Here is a 15,889-nt window from a genome sequence, read left to right as displayed (position 1 = left end):
GATGTTGATATCACCTCTCCTCAAACCCTGTATCGTGGCACCACTCTGCCGTCCCCTCCTCCCACACAGGAACTGAAATCAGCTGACTGCAGTAAACGTGCAAGAAAAGAAAATGGATGTTTTGTTGTTTCTATCCGTCCTGTGCACAGATAGCTGAGAACGTTTGTAACCAAAGTGGCAACATGATTGTGATGTACTGTTACTAAAAAAAGCATTGTGATTACAGTAACACATTATAAAGTAAGGCATCCCTGTAATAATGTCAAAGAGAATTACAAACAAACAGCTTTTATTGCCTGTGAATCTCCCGTTCATACTTTATTTGTAAGTCTGCTTTCTTTTTGTCCTCTCTTCTTTTGCTGTGCTTCATTTTTATTGTTCCCTATTTTCTGCCTTCGTTTTACTTTGGTGATGAAGATGAACGTGGGGACACCATTCTTTGTGATGTACTTATGAAAGAGGAGATTTATTGTGGATGATTTTCCAAGTGCAGCCGTTACAGGATCCCTATGCCTAATCAAAAGGAATGAACCAAAAAAAAAAACAATACAATCCCAAACTTTTGGGAAGACACCATTATAGATCTACAGTGCTGCACCAAAGGTTTCCATGTGATTGCACTGATCACTACAGTGGGTCATTAGCTGTGAGTGTTTGCAGACAAGCCAGCATCTTCTATGCAAACTACAGCCAACGGCAGAGATCTGCTACTGGACAAAGTAATCACCACATACCTGTTTGTGACCAGCGACCTCCAGCACCAACAGGTCGGGAAAAATTCCCTAGTGACTGGAGGTTGTCATGGTGGCCTAGCTGGATACAGACACACATTTAGGAACAAGATGCTCAAATAGAAAAACAATCGTGTAGCAACTGTCACGTTTATTTTAAGTGTGTGTTACTGGACAAGCGTTTACCTCCAAGCTATAAGCTAGTTTCATATGTCTTAGACCTATTGATACATTGTGTCTATCAATAGACCTATTGATAGACACAATGTATGTGTGTGTGTGTGTGTGTGTGTGTGTGTGTGTGTGTGTGTGTGTGTGTGTGTGTGTGTGTCGTTTTGTTAGCAGCTCCACGAGCGTGCAGCTGCAGACAAAGGGATGAGAGCAGGCTCTTTTTACAAGTCTGCCGCATTCACAGTGACCCACCTGTCTGTGTGTGTGTGTGTGTGTGTGTGTGTGTGTGTGTGTGTGTGTGTGTGTGTGTGTGTGTGTGTGTCTGACTCTGTTTGTATTGAATGATCCCACCTGTCTCACGCTGCTCTCTTCAGATTGTATTCTCCACCTGTCAGTGTCAGCCGTGCTAATCCCTCTCACCAGCTCTGACAGGCACGTCTTCGATAAGAGACGACACATGATCCTTTTACTGTTTGATCTGACACACACACACACACACACACACACACACACACACACACAGCCTTCTCTCTGTGTCTTGAAAAGCAGGCCAAATACTGCATTGATCATTTCTTCCCTTTTTCCTCGTGTCAGACTTTCCGCAGTTATTCTGTGCAGCTTTTCAAAACCAAATCACATTTAAAACAGACATGTTTTATAACATGGTGAGGGCTGATGTGTGCTGGAGAAATCCTTTTATAAGTAGAAAAGTATTTTTTTTTCTTCCAGTGAAAGTTTATATAAGGATCTCTACATTTCTTGAATCAGTCATGTTAGATATGTCAATGTCAATAAAGTACTATTTTTTTTCAAGTTTTGAGCATAAAGACATTTACTATTACTGTTAAGTCTAATTGTTGAATGTTGTCATTATGTTCTTAAATTTGTAAGGTCTGAGTTCAATCTGAAGGATCAACACATTCCTTTGTCTCTGACCACTGGCTGGAGAGGCTTTTATTGCAGATACATCCTATCTGGAAGATCTGTTTCTTGTGATGTTGCTTCCTGCTTTTATGATCCTTTTGGTGAGCAGGAAGTCATGCATACAGAGAGACACACATTCTCACACACATTCTCAAACACACACACACACACACACACACACAAACACACACACTCTCACATGCATACAGATGTTTACACATACACACACATAGTGCCTTGTCTTAGAACCCTTTGGGGGTTTTTATGGTGGGCGTTGCTTTGCTGTGATGTGTATTGTGTGAATTGTAACAGTTTGTCAATAAATAGCTGTGAGGGAAGCTGCTCTTGGAAGGATTTTGGGCTGGAGACGGGTTAGGAGCTCCAAGAGCTGGTTCTTGACCAAAATATTCCCTCGCTAGCGGGTTGAAGATGTTCTGTTATGTCTTGTTTTCTTCGTCTCTAAACTAGCGGGGCTTGTGGAAACACAGACCCAACATTTCTATCTACAGCCTTTACATTAAAGCTTTACGTTTATGTACAAATACCATGCAAACGTCATCTAAACTCGAAGGACTTAAAGCACCGCAGCATCTTCCTCCTGTGACTGCTGAGTGTTTTCCATCATCCTGCGTCTCCCTGTTCACTCCCTCAGTTCGCTGATGGGAGAATTCTGTCAATGAAGCAGATAGTCAGAGGTCTGGGAAACCTTCACTCCTCCGCTCTTCAGTTGTTCTGCCTGATCTGTCGTTCCACAGCTTCACAAGAACTAATTAAATGTTAGGATGAGTTGGTGAAGATGCCTGTTGACAGGAAATATCAGCAGCTGAGCCCTCCCTTCATGACAAACATCTCCACTCACAGACTATGTGCAGTCAGCTGGGTGTGACTGCCCTCTAGCGGTCAACTTTCACTTGTCCATGTAAAACTTGACAGAAACAGAGTTGTATGTTTTTGTTTTTATTTTTTTATGGCTGGCTGATGAAAAATATACTGTTCTGCTTCCAGAGCTGAAATATTTGAACATGAAAATACTAATTGAGAACCAGTCAAATTTATAATGTCTAACCTTAATTAAAATTTAAATTTTCTCTCTGCAATTTCTGGATAAGGTGACTCTCATAATATATGCATTTTGTTACACACAGAAAATGGAATCAGGCTGAAAGAGATCGCTACACATATCTCCTACAGTTGCAACGACCCACCACCAGGGGGCAGCCTTGCCACAGACAATGCAAAGAAACTTAAAATATCTTCTTGCATAATCCTAAAACATGCACACAGCAGCTTTGATGATGTTTTACTCTTTATCCTTTCAGCTCAGGCAGTGGTAGACTTTGATTTGCAAAGCAACATAATACCAAGGACGAAAAGTTTGACACTGCTGTCACACATACAAATTTCACAATTACATAAACAGTATGAACTTAAATTGGAAAAAGAATTTATAGATGTGATAAAAAACAAGCATTAGACGACACTATAAGGGAAGATAGTATTTTGGACTCACACGTTTTTCCTCTGACTGGCTGTCCAGACTTTTGCTGTATATATATCCAATATCAAATACTAAACACAGTGAACCGTTGTGCTGAAAGCAGGTGGACGAAGTTCTCTCACCTCTGAATGCTGTCCGGCTAAATTAAATGTTGCATTCACCATCAGATGAGAAATCTGCAAGAGCAGCAGGGACAGAGAACAACTTCACATTAATGTGTGATTTTGTTTTTGTGCTGTTATGATAATAGTTGTACAGGGAATGATTGCTGTTGATTAATGTTATAAAACTGCCATTTCTTTCTTTTGGTTTTTGTCATTAACTGCAAACTTTATGTGACACTGCTGAGGAAGCACCACAAATCTCCACTGGGATGAATTAACTGGGATTCAGTGATTTTTTTTTTCCACCCACAGCTTCCTCTTTTTTGTCACCATGTATGACTCACCTTTCTCTCACCTCCCATTCCTGTTCTTTTCATGTCCTCCCCTACAATTCTCACTCCTCCTTGGTAACTTAGACCTGAGCAATTTTTTTAAAGTGATTTTAGTATTTAGCATAAGCACATTTAGTGCCTTACACAACACACACATACATATACATACATATATACATACATACATATTCCAAATTATGACAGAAAGTATAATTGTTAAGCAGGAGGTGGATACTGCAATAGTGGAAACTTGTATTTGAACATGCCTGATTTTATATTTTGTTTCATGAACTCGTGGAGTGGTTTATCGAACAACTGAAATGCACAACAAACTTCAGAATCATCTCCTGATGTTCTAGCTTTAATTCATTCTGAATCATCTCATTATATTCACTGTTATCTGTTCTTTGCAAAAGGCAGAAAATATCAGGAACACAAATAAAGTATCCGTGGAACCCCAAACTAAGCCAAAAAAAGTCAATATTTTAGCCTCACAGTCATGTTTTCACAGAACCCTGTGAGCACCTCTGTAAAAGCAGAAATGTTTGCAGTTTGTGGCATCTTCTTAACACACACCTAAAAGTTCCAGACCAGCAGTCTTCCCAGACGTGGATATCTCAGCGAATTCATCCCAAGGTCAGACGGCCATGAGCTCCACCTCAGACTCCACAGGCCTCCATTAGCTACATGAATGCTTATGTTGCTCTGGATATACAAACAGCTTTTTGCTAAGAAGATCAGAGTACATATTTTGTAAGGTGATGATGTCTAAATGTTGCATTCAGTGGATAACAGAAGGCTGGAAAAGAACTAGCTGGTCCCACTGCCCAATCCAGAAGCAAACGGGCACATTTGATGATCTGGGGTCTTTTAAAGACAAACTTCTCTAACCTTCAATTTAAGGATGTTCCTGCTTACTAACTGATCTGCTTATTCCATAGATGTCTGATGTGTGTCTGTGTTAATGTGAAGCTCAGTGGCGTTGCAGCTAACTTCTGTGGGGTTTGTAGGAAAGGGTTTGTTAGTATTATTCGCCCCTCCTGGGTTGTGTTTTTTTCTTTACCCATGTTCTAACATGAGAAGTTCTGTTTTTTATTCAGTGTAACCAGTTTTTGTTTCCCTTCTTTTTTCTTTTTTCATAAACTGTATCCACAAACACTCAAATATTTAGAGTAAAAAGCACCGACTGGTTCCCCGTTTCTGACATTCAGATGGGGTCAGATTTTGGGGTAATCTTGTATAAATGCTTCAGGCGGTGGTTTAATGGTGTTGGGATATTTTCCTCTCAAATCATCTCAAACTAGTGTCTTTAACATGAGAATGAGTTCACTGTATTTAAATGGCGTCCACAGTCACCAGATCTCAATCCAGTCAAGCACGTTTGGGATGTGGTGGCAAAGGAGACTCACGTCACAGACGTGGAGCTGATCAATCTGCAGCAACTGTGTGATGATGTCATGCTAATTTGGATCAAAATCTCTGAGGCATGTTTCGGGCACATTATTGAATCTGTGCCACGAAGGCAGAATGGGATACAGCTTGGCACCAGCAAGGTCTACCTAATAAAGTGGTCAGTAGAATAAAAAACAGATATCGCATATGAAATGTTCTTCATTTCCAAATCTAAATTATATCACAGGGAATACAGGTAAAGATATTGATAAATCTTTTAAAAGACACTTCCCTCCCATCATCCAGCCGTTTCCTCCCAGCGCTCCGTCTCCAGTCCTGTGATTCATGTTTTTTTCCACCTTTGTGAGTTGTTGCTTCATGTCTAATATGTTGAGATTATTCCTCTGGCACATCCTGTCTCAATTTGTTTGATTTGTGATGAAAGAGTTTCTTTTGATCACCACCTGATTTATGATGTTTTGGATCAAACGTTGGGATGATCAAAAGCGACGGGTACGACGGGTTGCACTCTGCAGTTTTGGGACGTCACTGTCTTTGATCTTAATTTGTTAAGTTTGGTTTGGTTATTTTCCTAATTCAGTCTCTTTTCTTGTCACTGCTGCTTCGGTGTAACAGAAAAGCTTTATTGTTTGATTGTTGTTATACTGATACAGTAAATCTGGTGTTCTGAAGCTGGGAGAGCGGCTGCATTGACAGACTGGAACTCCACTTAATGCTGGGAAATTAGGTCAGGACATTGTTGTACGTTAGCCTTTGTCACATGTAGCACATAATAACAACAAGTTTGTGTGTGTGTGTGTGGGGGGGGGGGGGGGGGGACTTGTAACAACAGTGATGTTAATTCAATTATACTTAAAGCTGCTGTTTTTCTAACTATGATGATGACATAGTAAGTACAGAGAAATTGGTACGTTCAAATTAAGGATAAACATCGCCTCCAACTTCTGCATTCTACACTTACAAACAAGTGAAAGACAGCATATTTCATATTTTTTGCAAAGGAGACCTCTGTAGCATACTTTAAACTTATGTTGATACCATGATAGTAAGTGGTATTTATGCTCTGAGCACTCAAATTCCTTTTTATTACAAACTGTGGCTCCACTACTTCATCACATCAACATGCAGACTGGAGTAGGAGGGGAATTGAACCACTGACCCGCTAATAAGTAGATGAGCTGTGCTACCTCCTGAGCCACTGCCACCCCCTGACATGAATGCAGGCCAGATCATTTCACTGATTTTAATCATTGGAAGTGTCGAGTAACTGGTGCAAGATCTTCTTTCACATTTTCCAAATCCTGTGTGTATCTGGAGTCAGTTTATTTGTGGAGAGAGAGATTGGTCACTTTATTAGGTACATCTTTTTTTGTCCACATTGACATGACAGCATCACAGAGTTTCTGCAGGTTTCTCAGCTGCACGTCCATGATGCAAATCATTTCACAGCATTTCAAAGGTGCTGTGCTGGACTGAAATCTTCATCATTATGTTTAAGGAGCCAGTGTGAGACAGTTTGAGTTTTGAACTTTACACAGAAGACGGGTGAAGTGTGGTCATGAGGGGATGGACGTGGTTAGCAACAATACCAATGTAGGCTGTGGCATTTGCGTTATATCCAGTTGGTACAAAGGGAACCAAAACATGCCCTCACACTATTACGCCACCTGCAGCCTGAAGTGTTGATACAATACTAGAAGGATCCATGCTTTCATGTTGTTAACACCAAACCCTGGCTCTACCATCTGAATGTCCCAGCAGAAACTGAGACTCGGACCAGGCAACGTTTCCCAATCTTCTGTTGTCCAGTTTTGGTGAGCTTGTGTGAATTATTTCCTGTTGTTAGCTGACAGGAATGACACCCAGTGTGTCCTTCTGCTGCAGGCCATCTGTTTAAAGGTTTGATATGCCATGAAAGCACAGTAGAGCAGCAGATCACCGAACTTCTCAAAATAAAAGAAATGTTGATATAAAAATAAAAAATAAAAAAAAACTTAGGATGAATGACCTCAGAACATCAGGTTACAGGTCACATGTCATGTTTAGCTCTTCATAGTTTAACTGTATGACAAAGGCTTTGAATATTCCACTACATTGGACATTCACTTCTATTTACGTGTGTTTACAGTTTAAGATGAATGGAAATATCAGACTGTAGTGATGTAACCTGGTGAAGCTGGGCCAGTTCTACTGACTGTAATTGGATAAGTCTCTTTGGATCCAGGGACATGTTACACACACCTACAGTGGGTGTTTCCCATGAATTGCTACTACATGAGGTCAGTAGCAATTCCTGCTTTATTAAAATAGCAACAATTGTAACTGCTTTGTAAGGCAGAAGATATTTGGAGCTCAGCTGAAAACTCATTATTGCTTTGATTAGTGGGAGTTTTTTTTTTCCTACCTGTCCAAGTAAAACAAATGCAGGTGGTGTTTTGTTCTGAAAACTTTGTCCAGGTGTCTGGAAAGACAAAAAAAGTTTAGGCTGGTTGTAGCTGGTAGAAACTTTTGTACAGAATCAAAGGAGCTTGCAAAGAAAAGCGTCTGGACTTCTTTAAGTTGCTTGAAGACGTTTCACCTCTCATCCGAAAAGCTTCTTCAGTTCTAAGGTCAAATGGTGGAGAGTCCCAGATATAAACCTAGTGGGAGTGACCCCCCACAGATGTGTGGGGGGTCACTCATTAGTAGTTTACACTGACTCATTAGTAGTCAGTGTAAAATTGTGTTGTGTTTTGGGGAGGCTCAGGTCAGATGCAGACGACCTGATTTATAAATAACCTCGCTTTCCCAAAGTAACCAGACTGGTGGAGAACAGCACGAACCAAATCAGTCAGTGTCGCTGCTATCAATGGCAACCGAGACCTAAAAACAACAGCCCTGGTGATTGGACCATTGGTTGACTTTCTGATTGGCTGTCCCGACGGTCAGTCAGAGGCTGAACCTGCTGGTTCGTTTAAGCCTGAGATTTACGCATAGCCACAAATCTTCGCTCCTCTCACAGACGGGATCGTGCCGCAGCGTCTCCGCGCGCGGCACTGAGAGAGCATCTGCTGGGACATAATTTCACACAACAGCAGAAGAAGAACAAAAACGCGCAGTCCTCCTTCATCTCCTCCGGGGAGCGACCAGACGTTACACGTAAGCGTGTAAATGGAGTTTCAGTCGCTGTCGTGACTGCTGTTCGCCGCCTCTCACTCTGCTCGACGTTCTGCGTTCAAGCCGCAGCAGCATCCAAACCCCCGCATCTCTCCACCGCGCAGACATGGGAACCGTTCTCTCTATATCTCCCGCGACCAAGAAGGCGTCGATCATGGATGCCGAGGTCGCAGGAGACGGAGGGAAAAACGACAAGAGCCTCAAACGCCACTCAATGTTCGTGTCTCTGTCCTGGAAGAAGCTGGTGGCTAGTTCGGCCAAGAAGAGCGCAAAGAAAGTGACCCCGAACCCGCTGCCCACTCGAGAGCTGCCGTCCAGCCAGGTGGCTCAGCTCAACAGCGAAAACGTAAGGAAAACGCACCAGACCGAAGAGAAGAAACCGAAAGCGCCCATCCCCGTCCCGGTGCCCACGGTCCCCACGCAGAACAGCGAGTCTGTCGTGCAGAACGGGAGGCTGTCCTCGGTCCAGAAGCAGCCCAGCAGCGTGTCTCTGGTGTCACCCAGGCGGATAGTCATCCAGGCTTCAACCGGCGAGCTGCTTCGCTGTTTGGGGGACTTCTTGTGCCGCAGGTGTTACAAACTGAAACAGTTAAGCAGCGGAGAGGTGATCCTCTGGTTCCGAAACATTGACCGGACTCTTTTGCTCCAGGGCTGGCAGGACCAAGGCTTCATCACGCCGGCCAACGTGGTGTTCGTGTACCTGCTGTGCGAAGACACGATATCGGACAGCGCCGACAGCCCAGCCGAGCTGCAGGGCACCTTTCAGACTTGCCTCTACCTCGCCTACTCGTACATGGGCAACGAGATCTCCTATCCGCTCAAGCCGTTCATGAACGAGACGAACAAGGACGTTTTCTGGGAGACATCGCTCCGGATCATCAACAGGATGAGTGCCAAAATGCTTCAGCTGAATGCAGACCCACACTTTTTCACCGAGGTTTTCCAGGACCTCAAAAACCAGCGCGACAGCAGCGAGTCGAACCTGGACCGCTGACATGGAAGCGAACAGACACTGGTCTAAGATGAATGTAAAGAAATCACACAGCTGTGGTTTTGGACGGAAAGGCCAACCTGGAAGGATTCTCCTGGCTGGGCTGAAATAGTCTCTCATGATGTTACACAACTTCAGTGTGGTGTTTAGGCTACAGTTTAAGAAATCTCATAAATGCATGCCAGTAGTAATATTGTCCCTTTTGTCTTGTCTCTTGGGTGACGCAGGGGTTGGCACTTGAATCTCCATTTCATTCAAGATTAGCCTATATTGTGAGTTAGTGAATGGATGTGGTTCCAGGCAGGACCGGAATAGATGTCTGAGCCGAGTTAAGAGGTGGAGCTGTCCGGGGTGCTGACCTGTGCAGCCATTTCTACTCCATCCCTGCTCTTCAGTCACTTTTCCACAACAGAGCCAAGCTTGGCTTAGAGGACCAAAATCAGCCCAGTACACTTTCAGCACATAAGCCTAAGCCTTGTAAGCACAGCCAGTATATACTGTGCTTTTTAAACATCTCAGTCAGCTGATAAGTAAGCTGCTGAACATGCATACCAGTGGGTTAAAAACACATTGCTTAGAATAACTGTAGATACGAGTCTGTGGGGAACATCGTTTCAATCTGTACACACTGGCTCGAGGTACACAAAAGGTCCACCTGCAGAAAACAAACACCACCACCATACTTCATGTGTGACTTTTTAACATCTGGTTGGCATGCAGCCGTTTTCAGTTCCTCATGAAATGAACAGCAGTCTCAGTTTGCATTAGCAGTGTGATTCTGTAGTAATGTAACTGTACAAAGGCTTTTGCTTCAAGTGGAACATGAGGACAAGGGGCAGAGGTGCCCCACATGAATGTGATATGTTGCACTAAAAGAGCCCCTGAGTGGGCATGCAAGGCCTCTTTTGTGCATTGCTTTCCAAACTGTGTTGGCCACTGCGATGAACTGCTTTGCAACACATTGCAGAGGTCAACTGAAGACTGAATCGATTGTACAGGTTTTCTTTGGTTTTTTCAGGAGATTTTTTTTGTTGAATTTCATATGTGCCAACTAATGAATGGCCTGAAACTCTGTGGTTTACATGTACATAACCCATGTTTTTGCTCTTTTTTTCCCCCTCTACCTGTTTTGAAGGTCGGTATGTACAATGTAGTTTGAGCAAAAACAAATAGAGCTTAATGATCAAAAGATATTTCGTCCTGTGCTGTAACTGTGCTGTTCGCCTCCATTTGCTGGCTTCAGTTCACTTTCAGTGCAGTCGATTCAGGATTCTTCAAAGTACAAATATTTAATGTAAAGATCTCATTACGGAGTGACAGGAGAGTATACTTTGCACACGTGTCATTGCAGTTTCTATAAGTTAAACGTGATCTGACTCTGAAACCAAACCTACAGCTCAGTCCTGACATGGTCCTTCTGGGTGATCATTGTGATGTGGTGTTGTGAATCCATTGCTTGGAAAGTGAATTAAAATGCTGCTATTTTGCACAGCTGTGAACAAACCTTTGATGTTTTTGCACAGTGCTAATGATAATGGTGATGTACCAGTGTTTCCTCTCAGGCGCTGGAGTGTTTGCCATTATGTCTGCAGTTACTGTGACCAGCTCTTGCTCTAGGATGATCTTCTGTGGAAAAAAATCTTTTGTACAGCTAATTTTTCCTAAATGTCATCGAGGAAAGTGTTATTTACGTGTGTGTGTGTGTGTTGTCTGTGGAGATGTACCACAGCTGCATTCACTCTCTCTTACATGTTAATAAAAGGTCAGTATAGTAATTGTTTATGGTGACCATGTTGAAATAAATCCAGACTTATTAGGGATCTCGTCTTTCTTGCAGTGTTTTTATTTATATCATTTTTCAATGATGTGTGCGTGTGCATGTGCATACCAGTATATATCCACACATGCTTGCTGAGTCTGTTTGTACAAACCTTGCAGTTTCTTGCAGGAGTAATTGGGCAGCCTCTTATCCATGCAGACCCCCCACTAATCCTTGATTTGCAGGGAACCCTTGAGACATGGTTATGCAATAGGAAAAAGTCCATGACGAATATGCTTACTGGGATGTGTCGGGATGTTATTATGGGTTGCCATGAGACTGAAACTCATGAGAGTTTATTGGTTGCCATGAAACTAGAATTCAGATAGAGGTGTATGGGAAGGTTTGCTGGGATCGTTGTTACAGATAATGATTCAGGTTTATGTGGCTGTGGGTGCAGCTCGGTAGGAACAGTACATCTCACAATATGGTGTAGTTAACTGCTGCTCTATACACTGAGGACTGCAAAGCATGCTGACACATATAAGGGATATTTTTGGCTTCGTATCTGGGTTTCCTGGGTTCTCTAATCAGGGGCAGATGCCGAAATGAGAACAGAGACGACTAAACTGTAAGAAAGCAAAATTTATAATGCGGCATTTTAGCAGTAGATATTTAATGATTCTGGCATGAATGTATATTTGATGAGTTTTGAAAATCTGCAAAGAAATAAATGCAACATGTCTACAAACAGACATGCCACACTTGATTTGATGAAGCGATTTGAGATGATTAAGTTTCAGAAGCTTATTTCAGCTCAGATCAGAGGTACATTGAAGATTTACTGTATGACGGAATGGAGCTGCATTGATAAGGATTTCCTCCTGGATTTATGAATAAGCCACGTGGGCTGGAGGGCTCCTTAATGTGATTGGTTAGAATCTGCTGCAGTCTCAGAACTGTCTGTGACTCGCTCTCACTCGGTTGTCTTACTGGGACATACAGTCTGCACACAGAAGTAGAAATGAGAACGGCAGGCAGGATAACAGGACAAAATAGACATTATGGCAGAAAGAGAAGCAGCTGGAAATGGCTTGCAGAGGCAGAAAAGAAATCATAATGGGGCCAAACAAACAGATTAGAGACAAGGTTTCAGTTTGTTCCAATAAAGAATAACATCTAATCTTTATCTATTCAAGCTATTTAAAGCAAGCATTTTAGCCTCAGCTGTATTAAGTTAGCTCTGCTTAATGAAAGTCTGTTTTGACTCATGAGTTTAAATAACATCTATACCAGGAAAGTTTGTGTTTAATGCAGCTCGTTGATTGATTCTTTTCCCCTAGTGGAAAACACAGAAGCATCACTGCTGTATGATTTCTTGTATTGATCCTGTGAGCTGATCTATGAGGTCAAAAAGTAATAAAATGGAAAACAGCACGTCATCGTGGTTGAAATAGCTTTCCGGTTATAGACTTTTTTTTTTTCCCTAACTCTTGACAGGTTGACTTGGTTGCAGAATCCTTGCAGTCGTTATGTAACAGTCTCACAATGCTATGCGAGAGCCTTCTCTTTGTTATTATGATTCAAACCAGGTCTCCTGCATATCTGTCTGCCAGCCCGCTTTCTGCATTCTTCTCCACTGCGTCTCTATAGTAACGGGTAGGTAAGTGAATGAGAGCTGGGCAAAGTGAGCTGTGTTGGGCTGAGCGTGGGCTGAACCACTGCACAACACATACACACTGCAGTGATCAGCAGAGGACGTGCACACGGTGCTCGTGCATGTCTGTCGGTGCAGGCACGTCTCTAACTCCTCCACACCGATCCTGTCCAAAAAAAATTGCGACGCTGTGAAATGTAAACGAAAACAGAATTCAGTGGTTTGCGAGTCTCACAAATCTATATTTTATTCGTAACATTTTAAGAAAAACATTTGCTCATTCTGAATTTAATTCAGCAACATGTTCAAAAAAGTTGGGATGGAGGCAACAGAAGGCTGGAGCAGTAATCAGTAAGAAACAAAACAAGAGAAGGAGCATCTCAGAGTTTCAAACCTCAACTCTATTTAAAACAGGTATGGCCCTGTCATAGAAATCACTGCATGGGCTCATTAACACCTCAGAAAGAACTGAGTGGAGCTTATCCACACATGCGTGTTAAAAGCTCTTTCATGCAAAGAGGAAGCCATAAGTGAACATGACCAAAACAACGTTCTGAGCCGACGCGCAATTAAAATGGACCGAAGCAAAGTGGAAAACTGTTCTGCGATCAGACAAATCAAAATCTTATTTTTAGAAAACAAACATTCTCTGGACTGAAGAGGAGAGAGACCATCCAGCCTGTTATTAGCACCCAATTTCAAAGTGTCATGAGTTGGAATCTGGACCCAAACACAGGCAGGAATTAATGAAAAACGAGCCATTTCTTAAATCTGTTGGCAGGTAAACCACAAAGACCAAACGGAAACTGAAACCTTTAAACTACTGAGCAAATGTGAACAGACTCTCAGACAAAGCATGAGGCGAAGAGTGCGCTATATATATATATACACACACAGAAGGGCAATCAGGGAAGTGCAAACACCTGAACACAATGAGACACAGCTGAACCAAATCAAGGACGACAACAACCAGGGAAGCAAAGTGAAAAGCAAAGCACAAGCAGTGATAACTAAACGGGGGAAGCAGACACATGAATGAACTTAATATGGGAGACCTGACACAACAGGACAGAACACAGAGGGAGGAATTAATAAACATGAATAAATAAATAAACCAGAACCCCCACAAAAACCATGTCAAACAACCCACAACCACGACAAAAAGCCTGCATGTCTGATGCTATGGTGGTGCATTAGTGCCCGTGAAACTGTCTAGTCTGCACAACTGGAAAGACCCCATCTGTGTTAAAAGGAACATACAGGTTTCAGAACAACTTATGTTCTCATCCAGATGACATTCAGGGAAGGCCTTCATATTTCAGGATGTTAAACTCCAGAGTTCAGCGATTACAACAGCACAACTCATCTACTGTACACTAGTAGAAAAGTCCAGCTGAGAACTGCCTGCTGTCCAGACCTTTCACCGACTGAAAACATTTGTCCCATCGTGACAGGACAGGAAACAAGAACGGGGCAACAGAAGTCCAGCAGCTGCTCTCCTCAGTTCCCAGATCTTTACAGACTGTTGCTGAAAGCAGACGGGACGCTCCACAGTGGGAAACGTGGAGTCAACGACGTGTTGTTTCCACTAAATTCAAAATAAGCTCATACTTTTCATTAAATTGTACATTTGTCCAATTCAAACACTGACGTGTTTTATCTGTTTTATTGCATATGAAACATGAGTTTGTGAGTTTGTAACTTATAGAAACTTGCAGTTACATGTTGTTGTTGTTTTTACACTGGGTTTGTGAAGTTGTGCATCTCTTGTTGTAATTTCAGTACTGCAAGTGAACAATTTTCATTTTCTGCTGCTGTGGATTTATAGTCTACCACACTTCAAAGGTACATTTCAAACTTCCTATTCCATCATTTATTTAAAAGTTTTCATGTTTCTTTTTTATAAAACATTTCCAGAAATCTACGACTATGACACGTGACGTATTATTGAGTAAATCAGTGCTTGAGACAGTGGAAAGCAGAAAGTATATTAATAAGGAACTGTTACTCGAGTGCAGTCTGTAGAGCTGCAGCTTTGACAGATGAAACTCTTCCAAACGTTTCCCCCTCATTTAGTGTTTTGAGTCATCGTTTTTCTTGTGTTTGGTCCTTTCACCCCAAACAGTCGCAGCAGATGGCCCCGCCCCTCCCTGAGCCTGGTTCTTTCGTCCTGTTAAAAGGGAGTTTTTCTTTCCCACTTTCACCAATTCCTTGTTCGTAAGGGGTCGTGTGATTGTTGGGGCTTTGTTAGAGGTGACTGTTGCTGTGATTTGGTGCTGTGTAAATAAATACATTGAAATTGTTAGTTCGGTTTTGTTGTGTTTCCGCTTTTCTTGCTTCCTGTCTTTCTCCGTTATCTTGTTTCATGTTAGTTATTTGTCTCTCATTCATTTCCTGCTTTACATTGAAGGTTAGTTTTTCATGTGTGTATGAGTTATATTTGCTGATCTTTTCCTTCTTTCGGTGTTGTATGTGCCTGTCTCTCTTGGCCCTGCGAGAGACTGACGACCTGTCCAGCTGTAGCCTATTTGATTGCTTTTGCATGTTTCTTGTTCCCACCTGTGTCGTATTGTGGAATTAGCCCACTGTGTTTCTCTGGCCTTGTGTATATTTTGGTTTCCGTTGTTTTGCATGAATTGTTACTGTTCCCTGTATGCTTCCTTGTTCTCTGTTCAGTTTTACATAAACAGACTTTGTATTTTCTGATTTAGCTTTTTGGTTTAACGGAATTAAGGATCTGAAGACTGTGAAGGCCCTAACAAACCATTCACTTTAATTTCATATTTACCTGTCAGGGACCCCCACGAGCCATATGCATGGGTGGAATGTCACTATGGTCCTGAAAGCTGAACTATGGACAAGACTCGAGAAATGTCAAAATTACTAAATTCTGGGTTCAGAGCGATTATCTGCACCAATCTAATCAAATAAATACAAGTCAAGATAAACATTTTACACTACTGGATACAGATGATTTACTTGGAACAACTTTTGCATTGATTTGCAAAGACCCTTTAATTTGTCACCCATCTGTAGCTAGCCTTGTGTAAAACAGTTCATACTGTTACAATATGTCATTTTATTTACTACTCTAACCTTTGTGATTATAATAGTTTTTATTTTATGTGACTAAGATTTTAAAGATGCTTTATT

The 15,889-nt window shown here is 42.0% G+C and overlaps 1 protein-coding gene across 1 annotated transcript; it reads left to right on the top strand.

Moving 5' to 3' along the window:
* Window positions 1–7,822: 7,822 nt before the first annotated feature.
* cdk5r2b (cyclin-dependent kinase 5, regulatory subunit 2b (p39)) lies at window positions 7,823–11,140 on the top strand. Its single transcript, XM_026145765.2, has one exon. The coding sequence runs from the start codon at window positions 8,436–8,438 to the stop codon at window positions 9,321–9,323; it is 888 nt and encodes a 295-aa protein (XP_026001550.1). The 5' UTR covers window positions 7,823–8,435; the 3' UTR covers window positions 9,324–11,140.
* The last annotated feature ends 4,749 nt before the right edge of the window (window positions 11,141–15,889 follow it).

This window comes from Astatotilapia calliptera, chromosome 16 (assembly GCF_964374335.1).
Source record: "Astatotilapia calliptera chromosome 16, fAstCal68.1, whole genome shotgun sequence".
Lineage (NCBI taxonomy): Eukaryota > Metazoa > Chordata > Actinopteri > Cichliformes > Cichlidae > Astatotilapia > Astatotilapia calliptera.
The sequence above is the reverse complement of the archived record's forward strand: the minus strand, read 5'-3'. Positions and strand labels throughout refer to the sequence as shown.

Bases quoted from the DNA above. Each gene is read 5' to 3' on its own strand.
- cdk5r2b (XM_026145765.2), top strand. From the start codon at position 8,436: ATGGGAACCGTTCTCTCTATATCTCCCGCGACCAAGAAGGCGTCGATC.